At 49.9% G+C, this 25402-nt stretch overlaps 2 protein-coding genes across 4 annotated transcripts in view; both read right to left on the bottom strand.

Moving 5' to 3' along the window:
* The window catches only part of LOC139269098 (V-type proton ATPase 116 kDa subunit a 2-like), a 78554-nt gene extending 76101 nt beyond the window's left edge, over nt 1-2453 (bottom strand). For both annotated transcript variants that reach the window (XR_011594158.1, XM_070888197.1), the window contains exon 1: nt 2241-2453. Coding sequence is in view for 1 of the 2 variants with exons in the window: in XM_070888197.1 (XP_070744298.1) it covers nt 2241-2357 (117 nt within the window). In the remaining variant the exon portion in view is untranslated. The remainder of the gene's footprint in view (nt 1-2240) is intronic.
* Nucleotides 2454-7600: 5147 nt separating this feature from the next.
* tctn2 (tectonic family member 2) overlaps nt 7601-25402 on the bottom strand; it is an 84845-nt gene continuing 67043 nt past the window's right edge. For both annotated transcript variants that reach the window (XM_070888198.1, XM_070888199.1), the window contains exons 15-18: nt 21728-21881; nt 17346-17489; nt 10493-10581; nt 7601-8210 (exon numbers count right to left, since the gene is read on the bottom strand). In XM_070888198.1, coding sequence (XP_070744299.1) covers nt 8086-8210; nt 10493-10581; nt 17346-17489; nt 21728-21881 — 512 coding nt within the window. In that variant the 3' untranslated portion in view covers nt 7601-8085. The remainder of the gene's footprint in view (nt 8211-10492; nt 10582-17345; nt 17490-21727; nt 21882-25402) is intronic.

Below are 25402 nucleotides of genomic sequence, written 5' to 3'. Positions count from 1 at the left end.
CACAGCGGTAAATGAACACTGAGCGAGTCTGTGAAACTGCCATTTACCGCCAACAGATCCCTGGTCATGACCTCTCCATAGTTACTTCACAATATGCAGCACCTTGTGTTTGAACATCCTTTTAAACATGTAAAGAAAGTATCAGTAACTTATCTCCAGTCATTTCTAAAATTATTGAAATACTTTCTACAATTGAAATATTGAAGTCACGATCCAGCCCCCAGTGGCAGATCCAGGGCTTGTGATTGCTGCAGTAATCAGGAGTGAAAGCAAGCCCAATACAAACAACAATCATACCTCAGAGGGTATCATGTCATTTCATAACCAGAAAATATTACTGGTACATACAGTGGTGCAGACATTAAATAGCACATTAACATTAATGTGTCAGCCGTGGCTCAGTGGCTAACACTCTCGCCTCTGAGTCAGAAGGTTGTGGGTTCAAGACCCACTCGAGGGACTGGAGCACAAAATAAATCAGTGCTGCACTGTCTTTCGGATGAGACGTTAAACAGAGGCCCCGTCTGCTCTCTCAGGTGGACATAAAAGATCCCACGGTACTATTTTGAAGAAGAGCAGGGGGAGTTATCCCCGGTGTCCTGGGGCCAATATTTATCCCTCAATCAACATAAAAAAAAACAGATTATCTGCTCATTATCACATTGCTGTGTGTGGGAGCTTGCTGTGCGCAAATTGTCTGCCGTGTTTCCCACATTACCACAGTGACTACACAAGTACACTACGAAAGTACTTCATTGGCTGTAAAGCGCTTTAAGTCGTCCAGTGGTCGTGAAAGGCGCTATATGAATCCAAGTCTTTCTTTCTTTTTTACATATTAACCAACACTAAACATAGCAATGCATTATGATAGTAACATCTTATAGATTATATAGGAATCGCTTGTGCATTTGTAGAAACATCTTATAGATTTGATACCTCAAATATTAACTAACACTGTATAAATTATATAGTACTACCTCATTAAATAACATCTTACATTTGCAGTAAGACTATAGATTAAATACTTTAATATACAGTAATGCCTTCTAGATTATAGAACAATTTATGCATTAAACAGTAACACTTTATAAATTATATAATAACACGATATGCATCATATAGCAGCACAGTATACTTTTATAGATTAAATATCACTGTATACATCACATTAATGTAGGTTAAATAACACCTTATACATTATACAGTAGCACCTTATACATTAAATAATAAAGCCACTGCTTTAAACTGGTTACTAGTTAGTGAGCGGGATTACGAGTCAGTGAGTGGGATTACTAGTTAGCAGGATCACTGGTCAATGAATGGGATCACTTGTCAGTAAGATTACTAATCACGGAGCAGGATTAGCATTCAGTGACTGGGATCACTAGTCAATCAGTAGAGTTACTAGTTAGTAGGAATACCAGTCAATGACTAGGATCACTAGTCAGTCAGTGGGATCACTAGTTAGCGGGATCACTAGTTAGCGGGGTCACTAGTCAGTCAGTGGGATCACTCGTCAGTCAGTGGAATTAGTAACCAGTGGGATTAGTAATTAGCGGAATCACTAGTCAGTCAGTGGGATCACTCGTCAGTCAGTGGAATTAGTAACCAGTGGGATTAGTAATTAGCGGAATCACTAGTCAGTCAGTGGGATCACTAGTTAGCGGGATCACTAGTCAGTCAGTGGGATTAATTGTTAGCGGGATCATTAGTCAGTCAGTGGGATCACTAGTTAGCGGGATCACTAGTTAGCGGGATCACTAGTCAGTCAGTGGGATTAATTGTTAGCGGGATCACTAGTCAGTCAGCGGGATCACTAGTTAGTGGGATCACTAGTCAGTCCACTAGTCAGTCAGTGGGATCACTAGTTAGTCAGTGGGATTAATTGTTAGCGGGATCATTAGTCAGTCAGTGGGATTAATTGTTAGCGGGATCACTAGTCAGTCAGCGGGATCACTAGTTAGCGGGATCACTAGTCAGTCAGTGGGATCACTAGTTAGCGGGATCACTAGTCAGGCAGTGGGATCACTAGTTAGCGGGATCACTAGTCAGTCAGCGGGATCACTAGTCAGTCAGTGGGATCACTAGTTAGTCAGTGGGATTAATTGTTAGCGGGATCACTAGTCAGTCAGTGGGATCACTAGTCAGTCAGTGGGATTAATTGTTAGCGGGATCACTAGTTAGCGGGATCACTAGTCAGTCAGTGGGATCACTAGTTAGCGGCTCAGTGAGGGACTCACGTCTCTGAACTCCACCAGGCCGGCCTCCCCCAGCTCGCTGACACAGTCATAGGCCGAGGCGGCCTGCAGGAAGAGCTGGGCCAGACACATCTCCTCGCTGCGGAACACCGAGCCCATCCTGCCCGCCCGGCCGGCCCGCCGCTTCCGCCCGCTCCCCGCCGCTCCCACGACAGGCTCCCCTCAGCCCGGGAGGCGGCACCAAGCGTCCGGCCCGCGCTCCGCTTCCGGGTCGGCACGTTGCGCCGTGCCGTCACACGCTGAGTGACGCCAACACGCTGACTCCGCCCCTGTCCCGTGATTGACAGGCGGTGGGTTGCTGGCCTTTGACCCCACTGGAGGTGAGATTAGACAAGTGACCATCACAACATCAGAAATAGGAGCCTGGAGCCTGCTCCATTTAATACAATCAGTGCTGATCTGATCATGGACTCAGCTCCACTTCCCCGCCCGCTCCCCATAACCCTTCACTCCCTTATCGCTCAATCTGTCTAACCCCACCTTAAATATATTCAATGACCCAGCCTCCACAGCTCTCTGGGGCAGAGAATTCCACAGATTTACAACCCTCTGAGAGAAGAAATTCCTCCTCGTTTCAGTTTTAAATGGGCGACCCCTTATTCTGAGACTATGCCCCCTAGTTCTAGATTCCCCCACGCGGGGAAACATCCTCTCAGCATCTACCCTGTCAAGCCTCCTCAGAATCTTATATGTTTCAATAAGATCACCTCTCATTCTTCTAAACTCCAATGAGTATGGGCCCAACCTGCTCAACCTTTCTTCATAAGACAACCCCCTCATCTCAGGAATCAACCTAGTGACCCTTCTCTGAACAGCCTCCAATGCAAGTATATCCCTCCTTAAATAAGGAGACCAAAACTGTACGCAGTATTCCAGGTGTGGCCTCACCAATACCCTGTACAATTGTAGCTGGACTTCTCTGCTTTTATACTCCATTCCCCTTGCAATAAAGGCCAACATTCCATTTGCCTTCTTGATCACTTGCTGTATCTGTATGCTAAAGTTTTGCATTTCATGTACAAGAACCTCCAGATCCCTCTGCACAACGGCATTTTGTAATCGCTCCCCATTTAAATAATAATTTGCTTTTTTATTTTTCCTACCAAAGTGGATAACCTCACATTTTCCCACATTATAGTTCATCTGGAAAATGTTTGCTCACTCTCCGAGCCTGTCTATATCCCTTTGTAGATTCTTTGTGTCCTCCTCACAACTTGCTTTCCCACCTATCTTTGTATAAACAGCAAACTTGGCTACGTTACAGTCGGTCCCTTCATCCAAGTCATGAGTATAAATTGTAAATAGTTAAGGCCTCAGCACTGATCCCTGTGGCACCCCACTAGTTACAGTTTGCCAACCTGAAAATGACCCATTTATCCCGACTCTCTGTTTTCTATTTGTTAGCCAATCCTCTATCCATGCTAATATATTACCCCCAACCCAGTGAGCTCTTATCTTATCAAATCCTTTCTGGAAATCCAAATATACGACATCAACTGGTTCTCGTTTATCCAATCTGCTCGTTACATCCTCAAAGAACACCAGCAGATTTATCAAACGATTTCCCTTTCAGAAAACCATGCTGACTCTGCTTGACTATATTATGATTTTCTAAATGTCCAGCTACTGCTTCCTTAATGATGGATGGTAGATTGAGAAGAGGGTTGGGGCGATGCCGGTTTGACCCCTGTCCGGACGTGGATTGGGTCTGTAATGGATCCGTTGGTAAGGATCACGGCCTGCATGTCGTCGTGGAGCAGGCAGAAGATGGTGACGAACTTTTGGGGGCATCCGAAACGGAGGAGGACGCTCCATAGACCCTCGCGGTTGAGTGTGTCAAAGGCCTTTGTAAGGTCGAAGGAGGTCATGCATAAGGGCTGGCGCTTTTCTCTGCATTTTTCCTGTAGCTGTCGCGCTGCAAAAATCATGTCCGTTGTGCCCCGTTAGGGACGAAATCCACACTGTCACTCCGGGAGGAGCTCCTCGGCCACAGGAAGACGACGGTTGAGAAGGACTTTAGCGACGACTTTCACAGTGGCTAATAGCAGGGAGATTCCTCTGTAGTTGCCGCAATCAGACTGGTCTCCTTTTTTTAAAAAGATGGTCATGATCACTGCATCTCTGAGATCTCCAGGCATGCTCTCCTCCCTCCAGATGAGAGAGATGAGGTCTTGTATTCGCGGCAACAGTGCCTCTCCACCATACTTCAGTGTCTCAGCAGGGATTCCATCCGCACCCGCAGCCTCGTTTTTAAGCTGTCTTATGGCTTTTTCTACCTCGTGCAACGTTGGGGTCTTACTGAGGTGGAGGCAGAGTCTCGATTGAGGAGATCTTCAAAGTGCTCCTTCCAGCGGGCCCTGACTGCCTCGGTGTCCTTGATGAGTGTTTCCCCGTTCTTGGCCAGCAGTGGGGTGGGGCCTTGGGCGTTTGGACCATAGGTGGCCTTGGCTGCGATGAAGAATCCTCGCACATCATGGTTGTTGGCCAGCTGCTGTATCTCCTGTTCTTTAGGTTCTCGGGAGCCTCCTATCAACAAGAGCAGACATTGACGACGAGATCCAACACCACCTCCAGTGCAAAAGAGTGTTTGAAGACCAGGCCCTCAAAACTGCCACCAAGCTCATGGTCTACAGGGCTGTAGTAATCCCCGTCCTCCTGTATGACTCAGGACCATGTACAGTAGACACCTCAAGGCACTGGAGAAATACCAACAACGTCTCCACAAGATCCTACAAATTCCCTGGGAGGACAGGTGCACCAACATTAGCGTCCTCGTCCAGGCCAACATCCCCAGGATTGAAGCACTGACCACACTTTATCAGCTCCGCTGGGCAGACCACATAGTTCATATGCCAGACACAAGACTCCCAAAACAAGTGCTCTACTCAGATCTCCTTCATGGCAAATGAGCCAAAGGTGGGCAGCGGAAACGTTATAGGTACATCCTCAAAGCCTCCCTGATAAAGTGCAACATCCCCACTGACACCTGGGAGTCCCTGGCCAAAGACCGCCCTAAGTGGAGGAAGTGCATCCGGGAGGGTGCTGAGCACCTCGAGTCTCATCGTCGAGAGCATGCAGAAATCAAGCGCAGGCAGCAGGAAGAGTGTGCGGCAAACCAGTCCCACCCTCCCCTTCCCTCAACCTGTGGCTCTCGTATTGGACTGTTCAGCCACCAAAGAACTCACTTTAAGAGTGGAAGCAAGTCTTCCTCGATTCTGAGGGACTGCCTATGATGATGAATGATGGATGAGCTCAAGCTTATGGAGGGTGGAAGATGGGAGGCCGGATATCAAGGTGGTAGTGAGCCGCCTTCTTGAACCGCTGCAGTCCGTGTGGTGAAGGTGCTCCCACAGTGCTGTTAGGGAGGGAGTTCCAGGATTGTGACCCAGTGACGATGAAGGAACGGCGATATATTTCCAAGTCAGGATGGTGTGTGACTTGGAGGGGAACGTGGAGGTGGTGGTATTCCCATGCGCTTGCTGCCCTTGTCCTTCTAGGGGGTAGAGGTCGTGGGTTTGGGAGGTGCTGCCGAAGAAGCCTTGGCGAGTTGCTGCAGTGCATCTTGTAGATGGTGCACACTGCAGCCAGAGGGCGCCGGTGGTGGAGGGAGTGAATGTTGAAGGTGGTGGATGGGGAGTCAATCAAGCGGCTGCTTTGTCCTGGATGGTGTTGAGCTTCTTCAGTATTGTTGGGGCTGCACTCATCCAGGCAAGTGGAGAGTATTCCATCACACTCCTGACTTGTGCCTTGTAAGTAGCTTTGAGGAGTCAAAAGGCTTTGGGGAGTCAAAAGGCTTTGGGGAGTCAAAAGATGAGACACTCGCCGCAGAATACCCAGCCTCTGACCCGCTCTTGTTGCCACAGTATTTATGTGGCTGTTTCTGGTCAATGGTGACCCCCCAGGATGCTGATGGTGGGGGATACAGAGCAGTCAGGCCATTCCTCAAAGGTCGAGGATTTGAAAATAATACTTGACACCAGTCAATACATAGAATTGTGATCAGTCCATAGAGGGATTTGCTGTTTAGTGTATGTACAGTAAATAGAATTGACAAGATTAAATCATTGTATCTACCATATATATATACCCACCCTCGGTGATACAGAAATTATTTGGCAAACCTTTGCAGCTTTAAAATTCTCATCCTGGTTTTCAAATTCCTCAATGGCCTCACCCCTCCCCATCTATGTATCCTCCTTCAACCCTACAATCTTCAGATCTCTTAACTTCTCCAATTCCGACCTCTTGCGCAGCATTCCCGATTTTCATCACTCCATCATTGGCAGCCATGCCTTCAGCTGCCGAGGCCCCAAACTCTCGAATTCCCCTCTCGAAATCTCTCCGTCTCTCTTTCCTCCTTTAAGATGCTCCTCAATACCAACCAGAGAGCTGTCGGCTGGGTCATTGAATGTATTTAAGATGGAGATAGGCAGATTTTTGAACGATAAGGACGTCAAGGGTTATGGGGAGCGGGCGGGGAAGTGGAGCTGAGCCCATGATCAGATCAGCCATGATCTTATTGAATGGCGGAGCAGGATCGAGGGGTCAAATGGCCGACTCCTGCTCCTATTTCTTATGTTCTTATTACCTCTTTGACCAAGCTTTTTAGTCACCGGTCCTAACATCTCCTTACGTGGCTCAATGTCAAATTACACTCCTGTGATGCACCTCGAGATGTTTTACTACTTTAAAGGCACTATAGAAATGCAAGTTGTTGTTGCTTTCACTTGACAATTTAAGAGTCCTGGCTGTACACAGGTCAGCGGCGGGAGAGGGAGGAGCTCGAACACAGGAGGAGGTGAAGGAGACAACAGTACCAGTTTTGGGAGAACCGGTTGAGAGAGGCGGAAGTTCCAGTGTGAGACGACGGTGGGGGTGCGGCCGGGGGATTGAATTTTCCCCTTTTACAACAAAATAAAGAATTAAAAACCGCCTGTGACGATTAGCATAGTTTTGCCCGATCAGTGTATTGGAGATGCCACATTCACAGTGTTGTTTGTTCAAATCAGATCCCACCGTTGTCTCAGATGATGTACAGCTGTCCTGTCTCATCTCCCTCCCCAGGCACTCTCAACAGTGTTCCTTTCAAGGAACATACATTAGGTTCAACACACGAATTGTACTGTTCATAAAGCTTCATAAATGTACACAAAGCCCTTTTTTGTCACTCCATTCCCCATAGAAAGTAGAGATACCCAGCTTTAATTCACTCAGGACCCAAAACGGAATTCCCATTCCAACTGAGAGCTTTCATCACCATGGGTCAGTCTGATTTTTTTTTTTTACTTGTTAAGGCATACCAAAGTTGGTGTCAGGAGACATCTGCCCCACACTGCCAAAATTAATTATAAAATAACATTTATTCAATAATCAGGTTTTACATATTCACTTACATCTCAACACAACTCCTACATAAATATGTAGTAAAATCTATTATTTCCAAAATTAGTATTAAAGTTACTGAAATGTCACATTCTATATACACACAACATTGTCAAATGATCAGAACCAATGCAAGCAGATATTTTAAGCTGCAAGCTTATACACTACACAGTGTAATGAAAAATGTAAAAAAAATCACCAGTCCTGGCAAAAGGCAATTTTAAGACTCAGGCCAGAATGGTCTTCACCAAAGGAGTGATCATCTCGTGGAACAACAGAGGCAAAAACCTTGGAACCATTTAAGAATCAGCTGGGTGTTGGGAGGGATGGCATGGATGAGCTAAATGGCCTTCCTGATATCCCGTGTGTCTGGCGAACCTTTCTGTAGCACAAGTTATTGAGTAAAAAGGAGTCAACAGAATGTGGGATGAGTTTGCTGCATAGTCTAATAAAAGGTGGTTTCATTCCAAGCTTTGCGGATTTTGCTCCAGGGGCCTCCCAGCACTGCAGCCACCAGGAAGAAGAACAGCAGCAACATGCCCTGAGCAATCGATTGAGAGTGTGGTTCACCTGGCAAAGGACACAGAAATCAAAAGTTACCTTGGACTTTTAAATGTTTGGATCCCTTTAGGAGGTACAACTTTTCCCATTACAAATACATGTCAAAGGTCGACTTGAGTCTGCACTTTATCGTTTTAAAGCAAATAAAAACATGTGCATCTTAACATACAGGTTTTCAAATTCTGTGCAAGAGGCCCCAGCAAATAATGACACACACTCAGAAATACTGATACAATCCTGTGGGTTTCTACAAGACCCCTAATCTAGGCTGACACTTCACGCAGTGCTGACAGAGTGCTGCACTGTCAGGAGTGCCGTCTTCTGGATAAAATGTTAAAGCGAGGTCCCGTCTGCCCTCTCCGGGGGACATTAACACACTGTTGCCACTATTTGAAGGCCAAGGTGTTCTCAGTGTCCTAGCCCATATTCCTTTCTCAAAAACCACTAAACACAGATTGTCTGATCAATCATTTACAGTTGGTGGGATCTTGCTGCTGTGTTTGCTGACATAACAGTGACTACACTTTGAATATAATCCAATGGTTGCAAGCACTTTGGGAAATCCAGAGGATGTGATAAGGTGCTATACAAATGCAAGTTCATAGTGCCAGTTACCCAAAAGGAAACAATGCTATAATTGCAGACAACATTTGTTCCTTTACAGCAAGGAAAATAATTAGCAGCAAGGTAATTAAGTACAGAAATCTGGTGACAGGCAAACCTTTGGAATTCCCGGGATGCTGTGGCAGATTCCCCGAGTCCTACAACATACAGATGTGCTTGACGTCCGATATTAAATTCAGATGACCTGGTAACCAGAGACTGCAGAGAACCCACATTCCCATCAGTCGCGTCGGCCGCTGCCTCGAATACAACAGAAACTTGTCGTGATCCAGAGCCACCATCGCAGAAAAATATCCCAGTGCTTCCGAGGAGTGGCGGAAATCAACACCAAGCCAAAGAAAAAGGAGGAAGGTGCTTTGTCAAAGAGATGGGTTTTATGAAGGATCTTAAAGAAATTGAGGGAGTTGGAAAGGCAGAGGGGTTTAGGAAGGGAATTCCAGAAAGCAGAAGGCACAGTCACTATACGTGGGGCAAAGAGAAGGCGGGGTGCACAAGGGACTAGAGTCAGAGGAATGGAAAGTTCGGGGGGGCGAGGGGGGTTGTAGGACTTGAAAAGGCTACAGAGATTGGGGAGTGGTGAGGCTACGGTGTGATTTAATCACAAGGGTGAGAATTTTTTAATTTAAGGTGTTGGGGCCGAGAGCAAATGCAGGTCAGAGGTCAGGTGTGATGGAGCGATTGTAACACATAGGATGCAGCTAGCAGAGATTTGGATGAGTTGCTGTTTATAGAGGGTTAAGAGGATGAGAGGTCGGCTAGGAGAACTGGAACAGTTGAGTCTGGCAGTGACAAAGGCATTGGATGAGAGTTTCAACAGCAGATAGGCTGAGGTCAGCAATCTCTGTGGTGGAAATGGTGACCATTTGGAATCGAAGCTCTGCTCGGGGTCAAAGTTACACAGTCTGGGTCAGCCTGAGAGTGGCCAGGGAGGGAGATGGAGTTGGTGGCGATGGAGCGGAGTTTGTGGCAGAAGCCAAAAATTGATCTTTCCAATGTTTAGGTGGAGTCAGTTATGGTTCATCCAAAGATGATGGGTGACTGACAAACACTCTGACAGCACAAGAGGCAATGGAAGGGTCTGGAGAATGACAAGACGTTCAAGGACCTTGGAGATGGGATGGTGGTTAGCAGAGGCAGAGATCGAGGGTGGGTTTTGTTTCAAGGAGAGGGGTGATGACAGTGGTTTTGAAAAGCAGGGAGAAAGTGCTGAGAGAGGGAATAATTTCCAATGCCCGAAAAAATAGGGGCAAGGAAGGGAAACTGGATGATCTAGAGTTTAGTAGAAATGGGGTTGAGATCAGTTTCACAGATGAAATAAGCTTAGCAAGGCGGGGGTGGGGTGAGGTGTGAGGGGAGATGGAAAAAAAATAGATGAAACTACGGTGAGAGATCGGGGGCACAGGACTGTGAGGGGCAGATTTACCTGGTCAGGTATCTCATTTGCTGTTTGTGGGACCTTCCTCCATTACAACAGTGACTACTCTTCAAAAGTAAAGCACTGTGAAGTGCTTTGGGATGCCGAGAGGTCATGAAAGGCGCAATATAAATGCAAGTCTTTCCTCCTTTTATTCTTTAATGCACTAAACATGCCCAGTACTGCTGCTGCTACACAAACCACGAGAACCAGGTTGAAGAAGTGCACTTTAGAATCAATACAACCTCCTTACCTGTGTAACGTCTTGTCAATGGGTAAGCAAGGTCAGGCCAGCAAACTTCATTTCGAGAGCAGTCGTATTCAACGTAATTAATCTGGAAACTAGCCAACAAAATGATTTCACAGAGATTTTCAATCACAGCAAGTCAGTAATCCAGCTAGTTGTGAGTACACTTCTTTTACAAAAAAAAAATCAGAATTGCCTGGCTCTTTAAAGTTTTTCCATTGTATTTTAACATTTTCCCTCTCCCAATAAATTCTTCCCCATATTTCCCCTCTCTGGTTGCGGCATAGCCCACCAGTTTCTGCACAAGAGACCATTCCTAATCACCAAGTGTGCGTGGGTCATTCAAAACCAATCCTGTTCCCACCAAACCACGGCAGAGTGGAATGATGTGTGGCGCTCCGGAGCAGTAACTCTGACCGACGTCTGACCTACTTCCTTCCATACACAGAGCAACAGAGGCCAGCTGTCTGGCTGAGATGGAATGCTTCTGTGTTTGCTGGGCTTCAGACCCAGGCCTTTTGAGGGGGGACATGGGGGGACATCTGTGTTTCTCGATCGCAGCATCGGAGACATTTACCCTTCGGCCAATGAGGAGTTTTGCTTCATTTGAAATATGCCAGAAACGCAGAGAAGTGAATTTTCCTCTGGGATGTTATTCCCCTCTTTTATCACAGAATTACAGAATTAACAGCACAGAAACAGGTCATTCAGCCCAAAAGGTCCGTGCCGGTGTTTATGCTTCACACCAGCCTCCTCCCACCCTTACTTTATCTCATCGTATCGGCGTATCCTTCTATTCCTTTCTCCCTCACGTGCTTATCGAGCTTCCCCTTAAATGCACCTCTGCTATTCGCCTCAACCCCTCCCTGTGGGAATGAGTTCCACATTCTCACCCCTCTCTGGGTAAAGACGTTTCTTCTGAATTCCCCATTGGATTTATTGGTTTATTATTTATTTATAGCTTTACATGATTTCACTCCACTCTGGAGGTCTTGTTGTGCCGTGAAGTTCCTGGCTGAGAGTGTGGGGAAATCATCTGCTCCCAGACCCCATTGGACCAACTTTAATTTAACCATCTTGAGGCGTGCTATAAAATGACCCACAGGACTCATTCATAGAACAATTTAGCTGATGTGGATTGGGGAGGGGTGAAAGGAAAGCAAGGCATTTAAAAAACATTTTGATGGATGAGCTGAGATGGGTCGAATTGGCCTCCCTCACCTGTATCCATCGAGTGATCAGCAAACAGCAGACATGGCTCAGAATAAGGGGTCGGCCATTTAGGACTGAGAGGAGGAGAAATTTCTTCACTCAGAGGGTGGTGAATCTTTGGAATTCTCTTCCCCAGAGAACTGTGGATGCTGAGTCGAGTATATTCAAGACTGAGATTTTTGGACACTAAGGGAATCAGGGATATGGGGATCGGGGGAGGGGGAAGTGGAGTCGATGTAAAAGTTCAGCCATGGTCGTATTTGTAAAGTCCTTACTCTACAGCATGAAACCACACGAGGCACATTCCAGGAAAAGGCCACTCTGTGACCTTAACTCTTTATTACAGGACTCCAGCAGTGATGACCCTGCGTGGTACCTCCCTTTATATACCTGTGTGATCAGGTAAGGAGTGTCTCCCACAAGTTCACCCCCTGTGGTCAAGGTGTGCATCTAAGTTGAGTGTATACAGTAATACAGTGGTGTTACATTGTAGTTACAAACATGACATCACCTCCCCGCCACCCCCCCCCCCCCCCAAAGTCTTATTGGGATCATAGGTTTAGTCTTTCAGTTGGTCTACGCACCCTCGTGGAGTGCCGCAGTTGGGGGTCTGGTTGTTGGACACTAACGTGAGTGTCTGTCACCTGTGGTGATTCCGACCTGTCCGGGCTGACCGCAGGGACTGTGCATTCTTCTGATTGCTTTTGTTGCTCGTTCGCTGGCGGTGTGGTGAGCTCCATCTCATGGTCTTCTTCACGTTCCTCCGTGTCGATGCTGAACCTTTCTTTCACTTGGTCCAGATGCTTTTGGCATATCTGACCATTGTTGAGTTTTACCACGATGACCCTATTCCCCTCTTTGTCAATTACAGTACCATCAAGCCATTTGGGCCCCATGGCGTGATTGAGGACGAATACAGGATCATTTATTTCTATACATCTCCCCCTTGAGTTACGGTCATGGTACTCGTTTTGTGACTTGCGCTTGCCCTCAACTATGTCGGTCAGGACTGGGTGGATGAGGGACAGCCAAGTTTTGAGTGTCCGTTTCATGAGTAGCTCTGCAGGCGGAACCCCCGTGAGCGAGTGCGAGCGGGATCTATAGGCCAGCAGGAGGCGCGATAGGCGGCATTGTAGGGAGGGTCCTTGAATTCTGAGCATACCTTGCTTAATGATTTGGACCGCACGTTCCGCCTGGCCATTGGAGGCCGGCTTGAATGGTGCAGTCCTGACATGGTTGATGCCATTGCCCGACATAAACTCCCGGAATTCATAGCTCATGAAACAGGCCATTATCCTTAACCAGGATGTCCAGCAAGCCATGGGTTGCAAAGATCGCACGTAGGCTTTCCACGGTGGTGGATGATGTGCATGAATTCAGATCCATTTCGAGTACGCATCTACGACAATGAGGAACATCTTCCCCATGAACGGGCCCGCGTAGTCAACATGAATACGTGACCATGGCTTGGTGGGCCAGGGCCATGGGCTGAGTGGGGCCTCCCTGGGGGCATTACCCAGCTGGGCACAGGTCGTGCACCTGCGAACAGTGTTCCAGGTCTGAGTCAATTCCAGGCCACCAAACGTGTGACCGGGCAATGGCCTTCATCATCACAATGCCTGGGTGCTCGCTGTGGAGTTCCCTGATGAATGCCTCCCTGCCCTTCTGGGGTATGACTACCTGGCTGCCCCATAGTAGGCAGTCGGCTTGGTTGGAGAGCTCATCCATCCGCCTGTGGAAAGGTCTGACCTCCTCAGGGCATGCTCCGTGTGCGGGCGCCCAATCCCCAGTCAGGACACATTTCTTAATCAGGGATAGGAGGGGATCTCTGTTTGTCCAGATTTTGATCTGGTGGGCTGTGATGGGGGAGTCTGCACTGTCAAGGGCATCGACAGCCATGACCATCTCAGCGCTTTGCTCCGCTGCCCCCTCGGTGGTGGCCAGTGGAAGCCTGCTGAGCATGTCAGCACAGTTTTCAGTGCCTGGCCGGTGCCGGATGGAGTAGTCATAAGCAGCGAGCGTGAGAGCCCATCGCTGTATGTGAGCTGATGCATTAGCATTGACAGCCTTGCTGTCTGACAACAGGGATGTGAGTGGCTTGTGGTCCGTCTCTAATTCAAACTTCCTACCGAAGAGGTACTGGTGCATTTTGTTTTACACCATAGACACATGCAAGCGCTTCCTTCGCGACCATCCCATATCCCCGTTCTGCTTGAGCGCGCGACCTAGAGGCATAAGCCACAGGTTGTAGCTGGCTCTCAGCATTACCCTGCTGCAACACGCACCCAACCCCATAGGACGATGCATCACATCAGAATTAAATGTTTACAGGGGTCGTACAGGGTCAACAACTTGTTTGAACAAAGTAGGTTTCGCGCCCGATCAAAAGCCCATCCCTGACAATCCCCCCAAAACCAATCGCAACCCTTACGCAGGAGCACGTGTAGCGGCTCCAACAACGTGCTCAAGTTTGGCAGAAAGTTCCCAAAATAGTTCAACAGCCCCAAGAATGAACGCAACTCCGATGTGTTGCAGGGCCTGGGTGCTCGTCGAATCGCCTCTGTTTTGGATTCGGTGGGCCGAATCCAATCTGCAGCAACCCTCCTGCTCAGAAACTCAACCTCAGGAGCTAAAAACATTTAGACTTCTTGAGTCGCAGGCCTACCCGGTCCAGTTGGCGTAGCACCTCCTCCAAGTTGTGGAGGTGTTCCTCGGTGTCTCGACCCGTGATGAGGATGTCGTCCTGGAATACGATCGTTCCCGGAATGGATTTGAGCAGGCTTTCCATGTTACGTTGAAAAATCGCGGCCGCTGATCGAATGCCAAACGGACACCTGTTATAAATGAACAGTCCCTTGTGCGTGGTGATGGTGGTCAGTAGTTTAGATTCGTCGGCCAGTTCCTGAGTCATATAGGCTGAAGTGAGGTCCAACTTGGTGAACAGCTTGCCGCCTGCCAGCGTGGCGAAGAGGTCCTCCGCTCTCGGGCGCGGGTATTGATCTTGTAGGGACACCAGATTGATGGTGGCCTTGGAGTCGCCACAGATCCTGACAGAGCAATCCGCTTTTAGAACGGGAACAATGGGGCTCGCCCAGTCGCTGAATTCAACCGGCAAGATGATGCCCTCTCGCAACAGCTGGTCCAATTCGCTCTCGATTTTTTCCTTCATCACATATGGCACTGCTCTGGTTTTGTGTTGCACTGGCCTGGCATCCGGGGTGATGTGTATCACTACTTTAGTGCCTTTGAAAGTCCCGACGCCCGGTTGGAATAGTGAATCGAATTGTTGTAGGACTTGTGAGCATGAACTTCGCTCCACCGAGGACATTGCGTGAACATCCCCCCCATTTCCAGTTCATCACGGCTAACCAGCTCCTCCCCACAAGTGCAGGACCATTGCCCGGGAGAATCCAGAGTGGCAGCCGGTTCACTAATCCATTGTGTGTGACAGCCATCATTGCACTGCCTAGCACCGGAATGATTTCTTTGGTGTAAGTCCGTAATTGTGTCTCAATACATTCTAATTTGGGTCTACTGGCTTTGAGTGGCCATAGCTTCTCAAATTGCTGAATGCCCATGAGTGACTGGCTGGCCCCAGTGTCCAGCTCCATGCGTACTGGGATACCGTTCAACAAAACCCTCATCATCATTGGTGGCGTTTTGGTGTATGAACTGTGAATATTCACCCGCTGAACCTCAACATCCATCGATTTGCCCCAAAAGTCATCCTGCCTCACAGAACCTTTCTCTGGTCCATCTGCCTCATATTAGTCTGGTTGCAGGTTTTCTGCACATTCGAGCTAAATGGCCACTGAGATTTCAGATTTTGCAGACAAACTGTTGGAATCTGCAGGATCTGGCTGAGTGTTTTCCCCCACACTTCCAGCATGAGTTAAAGTTTCCATTGTTGGGGACAAAGGAACTATGGCCAGGAATTCTGCACTGACTGTCCCTTTGACTGCTCTTAAGTACCCTATTAGTGGGTGTCAATGGCCCCATCCCGGGCCACATTGTCCACTGTGATGGCGTGAATGTCCGTTCAGCCTGCCATTGTCTCTGTTGAGGTCCTGCTCTGGGGTCTATTGCAGCCTGGTAAATGTCGCACTGCCCCTGCCTGCCTGCCTGCGGGGCTCTGAGTCGCATTGATGATGTTGACTCCCTGATCCATCGCCGCGTTAGAGGCAGAATTGCGCAGGTATATTATTTTCGTCTCTTCCTCCCCCCGCCATGAAAGTTTGAGCTAACAACACAGCCGCTTCCAAGGTCAAATCCTTGGTCTCAATTAATTTGCGAAAAATTCCCGCATGACCGATACCCTCGATAAAGAAGTCCCTTAGCACCTCCCTCCCTGCAGGCGCCCGTGAATTTACAGAGGCTGGCCAAACACTGGAGGTCTGCTACAAAGTCCGGTATGCTCTGTCCTTCACGACGTCGGTGGGTGTAGAATCTGTGTCGGGCCATGTGTATGCTACTTGCCGGTTTGAGGTGCTCCCCAATTAATTTGCTAAGCTCTTCAAAGGTTTTGTCCAATGGCTTTTCAGGTGCCAGTAAGTCCTTCATGAGCGCGCAAGTCTTTGGTCCGCAGCTGGTCAGGAGATGAGCCTGTCGCTTGTCGGCCGCTGCATCCCCCAGCCATTCTTTCGTAACGAAACTTTGCTGAAGCCTCTCGAAAAAATCGTCCCAGTCTTCCCCAACACAGTACTGTTCCTCTGTGCTACCGGTGGCCATTCTCGTGGGTTCCCGTTTCTCGTCGCCAAAGTAAAGTCCTTACTCTACAGCATGAAACCACACGAGGCACATTCCAGGAAAAGGCCACTCTGTGACCTTAACTCTTTATTACAGGACTCCAGCAGTGATGATCCTGCGTGGAACCTCCCTTTATATACCTGTGTGGTCAGGTAAGGAGTGTCTCCCACAAGTTCACCCCCTGTGGTCAAGGTGTGCCTCTAAGTTAAGTGCATACAGTAATACAGTGGTGTTACATTGCAGTTACAAACATGACAGTATTGAATGGTGGAGTAGGCTCGAGGGGCCGTATGGCCTACTTCTGCTCCTATTTCTTATGTTCTTATGTATTTATCTTCCTTTCTTACTATGAGGAGGCAGCTTGCTGACAGACAGTCAGTGGAGATTTAGAAATCACCATGTGCGGACAGGGTTGCCAATCCTCTAGTAACTAAAGATTCATTTCCAGGACACTGCTACGAGTAAATACAGTAGAAAATCACAGGGACAATTTTTTTTAAATATTGAACACCATAGCTATAAAAATCCCAGAAATGGGACAAAAGGCTGTTTGGCTGATGGGCAAAAATCATCCAATAGGGTAATGAAGAGACTATCGGGCTGGGAAGGCGGAGCACCGCGGGGGGGGGGAGGGTCAGGCGACCAATGGCGGGAGTGCGGGGGAGGGGCGGTTGGAGGCAGGAGCTCATATGATGACACCTCCAGGAATAAGGCCAACCAGAGTTAGCATCCGTACGTAGGGAACCTGCAGATGCAAACTCCCATCATACTTGCCATGGTCCGACATGTTGGGGCCACCACTCTGCCTCTCACTTTTGTTCGTAACGAGAGACTTATTATTATTCCGAATACAAGAACGATTGACATTATCTGATACAATTTATGCTGCAGTTTCTCCTACCTGGTTTGCATTGGCTCAGGCTGGGCTGGTATTTGGATAAACTGCACCGAGGTGCTGACCGAGAAGGACTGAAGAAGGGAATTGGTCCCACAGGCAGCTGCATTGCCTCCTCCACACTGGATGCGCCAGGTCACTCTGGAAAACCTGAAGACAAATCCATTCACCCCATTTGTTTAAGTAGGTGGAGGGAGCTGAGGAGAAATGTTATTTTACACAGCGAGTTGCTGTGATCTGGAACGCACTGACGGAAGCAGATTCAATAATAACTTTAAAAGGGAATTGGATATATACTTGAAAAGGAAAAATCTGCAAGGCGATGGGGAAAGAGAAAGGGGAGTGGGATTGATTGGATAGCTCTGTCACAGAATGGGCACAGGCACGATAGGCCAGATGGCCTCCTATTGTGCAGTACTGCCACAATTCAGCACACAATGGGAGGCCTCAGGCACACAGCCTACACATGCTGCTCTGGGGCAAGATTCCGAGCAGAGGGCAAGCATTTGCACAGAGCTATCGGCCGAGCTTTATTTTCATCTTGCTTTACTAATTGTGACATCTGCTTTTTCTACTTAATTTCCACCACGTTAATTTCATTCTTCTATTGGGGGGTGGGGGGGGGGGGTTGAAGAGAGCTTGGGGGGGGGGGGGGGGGGAAGAGAGCTTGGGGGGGGGGGGGAGAGCTTGGGGGGGGAGAGAGAGCTTGGGGGGGGAGAGAGAGCTTGGGGGGGGAGAGAGAGCTTGGGGGGGGAGAGAGAGCTTGGGGGGGGAGAGAGAGCTTGGGGGGGGAGAGAGAGCTTGGGGGGGGAGAGAGAGCTTGGGGGGGAGAGAGAGCTTGGGGGGGGAGAGAGAGCTTGGGGGGGGAGAGAGAGCTTGGGGGGGAGAGAGAGCTTGGGGGGGGAGAGAGAGCTTGGGGGGGGAGAGAGAGCTTGGGGGGGGAGAGAGAGCTTGGGGGGGGAGAGAGAGCTTGGGGGGGGAGAGAGAGCTTGGGGGGGGAGAGAGAGCTTGGGGGGGGAGAGAGAGCTTGGGGGGGGAGAGAGAGCTTGGGGGGGGAGAGAGAGCTTGGGGGGGGAGAGAGAGCTTGGGGGGGGAGAGAGAGCTTGGGGGGGGAGAGAGAGCTTGGGGGGGGAGAGAGAGCTTGGGGGGGGAGAGAGAGCTTGGGGGGGGAGAGAGAGCTTGGGGGGGGAGAGAGAGCTTGGGGGGGGAGAGAGAGCTTGGGGGGGGAGAGAGAGCTTGGGGGGGGAGAGAGAGCTTGGGGGGGGAGAGAGAGCTTGGGGGGGGAGAGAGAGCTTGGGGGGGGAGAGAGAGCTTGGGGGGGGAGAGAGAGCTTGGGGGGGGAGAGAGAGCTTGGGGGGGGAGAGAGAGCTTGGGGGGGGAGAGAGAGCTTGGGGGGGGAGAGAGAGCTTGGGGGGGGAGAGAGAGCTTGGGGGGGGAGAGAGAGCTTGGGGGGGGAGAGAGAGCTTGGGGGGGGAGAGAGAGCTTGGGGGGGGAGAGAGAGCTTGGGGGGGAGAGAGAGCTTGGGGGGGGAGAGAGAGCTTGGGGGGGGAGAGAGAGCTTGGGGGGGGAGAGAGAGCTTGGGGGGGGAGAGAGAGCTTGGGGGGGGAGAGAGAGCTTGGGGGGGGAGAGAGAGCTTGGGGGGGGAGAGAGAGCTTGGGGGGGGAGAGAGAGCTTGGGGGGGGAGAGAGAGCTTGGGGGGGGAGAGAGAGCTTGGGGGGGGAGAGAGAGCTTGGGGGGGGAGAGAGAGCTTGGGGGGGGAGAGAGAGCTTGGGGGGGGAGAGAGAGCTTGGGGGGGGAGAGAGAGCTTGGGGGGGGAGAGAGAGCTTGGGGGGGGAGAGAGAGCTTGGGGGGGAGAGAGAGCTTGGGGGGGGAGAGAGAGCTTGGGGGGGGAGAGAGAGCTTGGGGGGGGAGAGAGAGCTTGGGGGGGGAGAGAGAGCTTGGGGGGGGAGAGAGAGCTTGGGGGGGGAGAGAGAGCTTGGGGGGGGAGAGAGAGCTTGGGGGGGGAGAGAGAGCTTGGGGGGGAGAGAGAGCTTGGGGGGGGAGAGAGAGCTTGGGGGGGGAGAGAGAGCTTGGGGGGGGAGAGAGAGTGGGGGGGGAGAGAGAGCTTGGGGGGGGAGAGAGAGCTTGGGGGGGGAGAGAGAGCTTGGGGGGGGAGAGAGAGCTTGGGGGGGGAGAGAGAGCTTGGGGGGGGAGAGAGAGCTTGGGGGGGGAGAGAGAGCTTGGGGGGGGAGAGAGAGCTTGGGGGGGGAGAGAGAGCTTGGGGGGGGAGAGAGAGCTTGGGGGGGGAGAGAGAGCTTGGGGGGGGAGAGAGAGCTTGGGGGGGGAGAGAGAGCTTGGGGGGGGAGAGAGAGCTTGGGGGGGAGAGAGAGCTTGGGGGGGAGAGAGAGCTTGGGGGGGAGAGAGAGCTTGGGGGGGAGAGAGAGCTTGGGGGGGAGAGAGAGCTTGGGAGGGAGAGAGAGCTTGGGGGGGAGAGAGAGCTTGGGGGGGAGAGAGAGCTTGGGGGGGAGAGAGAGCTTGGGGGGGAGAGAGAGCTTGGGGGGGAGAGAGAGCTTGGGGGGGAGAGAGAGCTTGGGGGGGAGAGTGAGCTTGGGGGGGAGAGTGAGCTTGGGGGGGAGAGTGAGCTTGGGGGGGAGAGAGAGCTTGGGGGGGAGAGAGAGCTTGGGGGGGAGAGAGAGCTTGGGGGGGAGAGAGAGCTTGGGGGGGAGAGAGAGCTTGGGGGGGAGAGAGAGCTTGGGGGGGAGAGAGAGCTTGGGGGGGAGAGAGAGCTTGGGGGGGAGAGAGAGCTTGGGGGGGAGAGAGAGCTTGGGGGGGAGAGAGAGCTTGGGGGGGAGAGAGAGCTTGGGGGGGAGAGAGAGCTTGGGGGGGAGAGAGAGCTTGGGGGGAGAGAGAGCTTGGGGGGGAGAGAGAGCTTGGGGGGGAGAGAGAGCTTGGGGGGGAGAGAGAGCTTGGGGGGAGAGAGAGCTTGGGGGGGAGAGAGAGCTTGGGGGGGAGAGAGAGCTTGGGGGGGAGAGAGAGCTTGGGGGGGAGAGAGAGCTTGGGGGGGAGAGAGAGCTTGGGGGGGAGAGAGAGCTTGGGGGGGAGAGAGAGCTTGGGGGGGAGAGAGAGCTTGGGGGGGAGAGAGAGCTTGGGGGGAGAGAGAGCTTGGGGGGGAGAGAGAGCTTGGGGGGGAGAGAGAGCTTGGGGGGGAGAGAGAGCTTGGGGGGGAGAGAGAGCTTGGGGGGGAGAGAGAGCTTGGGGGGGAGAGAGAGCTTGGGGGGGAGAGAGAGCTTGGGGGGGAGAGAGAGCTTGGGGGGGAGAGAGAGCTTGGGGGGGAGAGAGAGCTTGGGGGGGAGAGAGAGCTTGGGGGGGAGAGAGAGCTTGGGGGGGAGAGAGAGCTTGGGGGGGAGAGAGAGCTTGGGGGGGAGAGAGAGCTTGGGGGGGAGAGAGAGCTTGGGGGGGAGAGAGAGCTTGGGGGGGGAGAGAGAGCTTGGGGGGGTGGAGAGAGAGCTTGGGGGGTGGGGGGGGAGAGAGAGCTTGGGGGGGGGGGGGAGAGAGAGCTTGGGGGGGGGGAGAGCTTGTGGGGGGGAAAGAGAGCTTGTGGGGAGGGGAAGAGAGCTTGTGGGGGGAGGGGGGGGAAGAGCTTGGGATGGGGGGTGGAGAGAGCTTGCGGGGGGTGGGGGGAAAAGAGAGCTTGGGGATGGGGGGGTGGAGAGAGCTTGCGGGGGGGGGGGGGAAAGTAAGTTTGGGGGGGGCAGTGAGCTTGCGGGGGGGTGGGGAATGAGAGAAGGAGAAATTGGAGGGGGGAGAGAGGGAACTCAGAAATGACTGCTCACATTCTTCCAACCCCCCCAAGCTCGGTGTGTGTGTTACAAGGGACATTGTTGTGATCGATGAAATCCAGCAGTCACAACACTGTCATTATTCACTTCATACCCAATAAACCTGTTAACAATGCACACACAATGCCCCATCTATGTGTGGGGGTGGGGGTAAGGTCTTGCGATTGGTTAAGGGACTTCGGCTGGAACTTGGTGGCTTTTGGGGAGATCTATCCTCGCTGGTTTCTGAAGTCAAAATGGATGAATTACAAATTGGAAAGTCACTCAGAACTTGGGCTGGGCAGTTCCAGTTACACATTGCAGAGGAACTTCAGGGTGTGGCTTATCCTCCAAGGGGACCAATCAGCAATAGGTCATGTGATAATGGACAGCCAATCAGAGAAAAGGTTGCCTTTCAGTTTGTACAAATAGACACAGTCATTACTGAATCCACAATTAATCAGAACTGATCCACATCTAATTTAATTGCTGTATGTAAAAAGTGAGTTCCTTTACAACATTTAAATGCTAAGAGTATTTATTTTGAGAGATGCCAACTTGCCAATACAATTTCAATGCTCATCATCTTACTTCACTTCAGCTCCCAGTATCTCTCGCTGTGGCACTCCTTCAATTGCACCAACGACCGCTGTGAAGAACCAAATATTCAAGTTGGCAGGAATGTCCAGACAGAATCCACGCAAGTTCTCTTCAGTTGAAAAATTGATTGGTAATGTTCCCTTGTCTTTAAAAAAAAACACATGAATTAATGTAGGAGTTCTTGACCAATTTGGAAAACAAAAGGATCACACTTATCGCCCTATAGCCCATCTTTCAGATGAGATGTTAAACCGAGGCCCTGTCAAGTGGGTGTAAAAGATCCCACAGCAAAAGACCAGGGGAGTTATCCCCGGTGTCCTGGCCAATAATTATCCCTCAATCAACATAACAAAAAACCCCAGATTAATTGGTCATTCTCACACTGCTGTTTGTGGGAGCTTGCTGTGCGTAAGATGGCTACCGCATTTCCTACATTCATCATCATCATAGGCAGTTCCTCGAAATCGAGGAAGACTTGCTTCCACTCCTGAAATGTGTTCTTTGGTGGCTGAACGGTCCAATACGAGAGCCACAGACTCTGTCACAGGTGGGACAGACATTCGCCGAAGGAAGAGGTGTGTGGGACTGGTTTGCCGCACGCTCCTTCCGCTCTCTGCGCTTGACCTCTTCACACTCTCGGCGTTGAGATTCAAAGAGCTCAACGTCCTCCCGGATGTACTTTCTCCACCTCGGGCGGTCTTCGGCCAGGGTCTCCCAGATGTCAGTAGTGATATCGCACTTTACCAGGGAGGTTTTAAGGGTGTCCTTGTAATGTTTCCGCTGCCCACCTTTAGCGCGTTTGCCGTGAAGGAGCTGCGCATAAAGCATTTGCTTGGGGAGTCTTGAGTCTGGCATGCGAACTATGTGGCCTGCCCAGCGAAGCTGATCAACTGTAGTCAGTGCTTCAATGCTGGGGATGTTAGCCTGGACGAGGACACTGATGTTGGTACGCCAGTCCTCCCAGGGGATTTGCAGAATCTTGGAGGCATCGTTGCTGATATATCTCCAGTGACTTGGTGTCTTCTGTACATCGTCCGTGCCTCTGATCCACAGGAGGGCGGGTATTACTACAGCCCTGTAGACCATGGTGGTAGATTTGAGGGCCTACCAACATAACAAAAAAAAAAAGATTATCTGATCATTCTCACACTGTTGTTTGTGGGAGCTTGCTTGTGCACAAATTGGCTGCCATGTTTCCTACATTGCAACAGTGACTACACTCCAAAAGTACTTCATTGGCTTTTAAGCGCTTTGAGACGTCCGGTGGTCGTGAAAGGCGCTGTATCAATCCAAGTCTTTCTTTAATATAAAGAACTAGAATTTATATAGCACCTGATCAACCTGCACCTCAACAGCACCGGGACTAATATACTCGCAGGGAGTTTTGTTAGTGCTGTTGGGGAGTTTAAACCAGCTTGGAAGGGGGATAGGAACCAGAGAACAAATTCAAGAGGGAAGTAAAGCAGAAATTGAAGAGCAAGAATCTAGAAAGTGAATCTGTAAGACAGAGGAAACGAGGCTTAGTAAGTAGTAAGCAAGGAGGTCTTGTGCTAAATGGTATATACTTTAATGCAACGAGTGTAGTGAATAAGGCGAATGAGCTAAGAGCACAGGTAGACACTAAGGGGTACTGCATTTTGGCCATTACAGAAACATGGCTGAAAGAGGGGCAGGTTTGGCAGATCAATATTCCTGGTTAAAGGATTTTTAGACAAGATAGAGAGGGGGGGGGGGGGTCATAGAAACATAGAAAATAGATGCAGGAGTAGGCCATACGGCCCTTCGAGCCTGCACCACCATTCAATATGATCATGGCTGATCATGCAACTTCAGTACCCCATTCCTGCTTTCTCTCCATACCCCTTGGTCCATTTAGCCATAAGGGCCATCTCTAACTCCCTTTTGAATATATCTAACGATCTGGCCTCAACAACTTCCTGTGGTAGAGAATTCCACAGGTTCACAATTCTCTGAGTGAAGAAGTTTCCCCTCATCTCGGTCCTAAATGGCTTACCCCTTTATCCTTAGACTGTGACCCCTGGTTCTGGACTTCCCCAACATCGGGAACATCCTTCCTGCATCTAACCTGTCCAACCCCGTCAGAATTTTATAGGTTTCTAAGAGATCCCCTCTCTTTCTTCTAAATGAGAGTGAATATAAGCCTAGTTGATCCAGTTTTTCTTCTTATGTTAGTCCTGCCATCCCAGGAATCAGTCTGGTGAACCTTTGCTGCACTCCCTCAATAGCAAGAATGTCCTTCCTCACATTAGGAGACCAAAACTGAACACAATATTCCAGGTGAGTCCTCATTAAGGTCCTGTACAACTGAGGTAAGACCTCCCTGCTCCGATACTCAAATCCCCTAGCTATGATGGCCAGCATGCTGCTATCTGCCTTCTTAACTGTCTGCTGTACCTGCATGCCAACTTTCAATGACTGATGTACCATGACACCCATGCACCTCCCCTTTTCCTAATTTGTCACCATTCAGATAATATTCTGCCTTCCTGTTTTTGCAACCAAAGTGGATAACCTCACATTGATCCACATTATACTGCATCTGCCATGCATTTGCCCTTTCACCTAACCTGTCCAAGCCCCCCTGCAGTCTCCTAGCATCCTCCTCGCAGCTCGCACTGCCACCTAGTTTAGTGTCATCTGCAAACTTGGAGATATTACATTCAATTTCTTCGTCTAAATCATTAATGTATATTGTAAATAGCTGGGGTCCCAGCACTGAGCCCTGCGGTAGCCCATTAGTCACTGCTTGCCATTCTGAAAAGGACCCTTTTATTCCGACTCTTTGCTTCCTGTCTGCCAACCAGTTCTCTACCCACATCAATATATTACCTCCAATACCATGTGCTTTAATTTTGCACACTAATCTCTTGTGTGGGACCTTGTCAAAAGCCTTTTGAAAGTCCAAATACACCACATCCACTGGTTCTCCCTTGTCCACTCTACTAGTTACATCCTCAAAAAATTCTAGAAGATTTGTCAAGTATGATTTCCCTTTCATAAATCCATGCTGACTTGGACCGATCCTGTCACTGCTTTCTAAATGCGCTGTTATTTCATCTTTAATAATTGATTCCAACATTTTCCCCACAACTGATGTCAGGCTAACCGGTCTATAATTCCCTATTTTCTCTCTCCCTCCTTTTTTTAAAAAAGTGGGGTTACATTAGCTATCCTCCAATCCATAGGAACTGAACCAGAGTTTATAGAATGTTGGAAAATGACTACCAATGCATCCACTATTTCTAGGGTCATTTCCTTAAGTCTGGGATGCAAACTATCAGGCCCTGGAGATTTATCGGCCTTCAATCCCTTCAATTTTCCCAACACCATTTCCTGACTAATAAGGATTTCCCTCAGTTCCCCCTTCTCGCTAGACCCTCGGTCCCCTAGTATTTTCGAGAGGTTATTCGTGTCTTCCTTAGTGAAGACAGAACCAAAGTATTTGGTCAATTGGTCTGCCATTTCCTTGTTGCCCATTATGAATTCCCCTGATTCTGACTGCAAGGGACCTACATTAGTCTTCACAAATCTTTTTCTCTTCACATAGCTATAGAAGCTTTTGCAGTCAGTTTTTATGTTCCCTGCAAGCTTACTCTCATACTCCATTTTCCCCCTCCTAATTAAACCCTTTGTCCTCCTCTGCTG

This window comes from Pristiophorus japonicus, chromosome 8 (genome assembly GCF_044704955.1).
Source record: "Pristiophorus japonicus isolate sPriJap1 chromosome 8, sPriJap1.hap1, whole genome shotgun sequence".
NCBI classification, from domain to species: Eukaryota; Metazoa; Chordata; class Chondrichthyes; family Pristiophoridae; genus Pristiophorus; species Pristiophorus japonicus.
The sequence above is the reverse complement of the archived record's forward strand: the minus strand, read 5'-3'. Positions and strand labels throughout refer to the sequence as shown.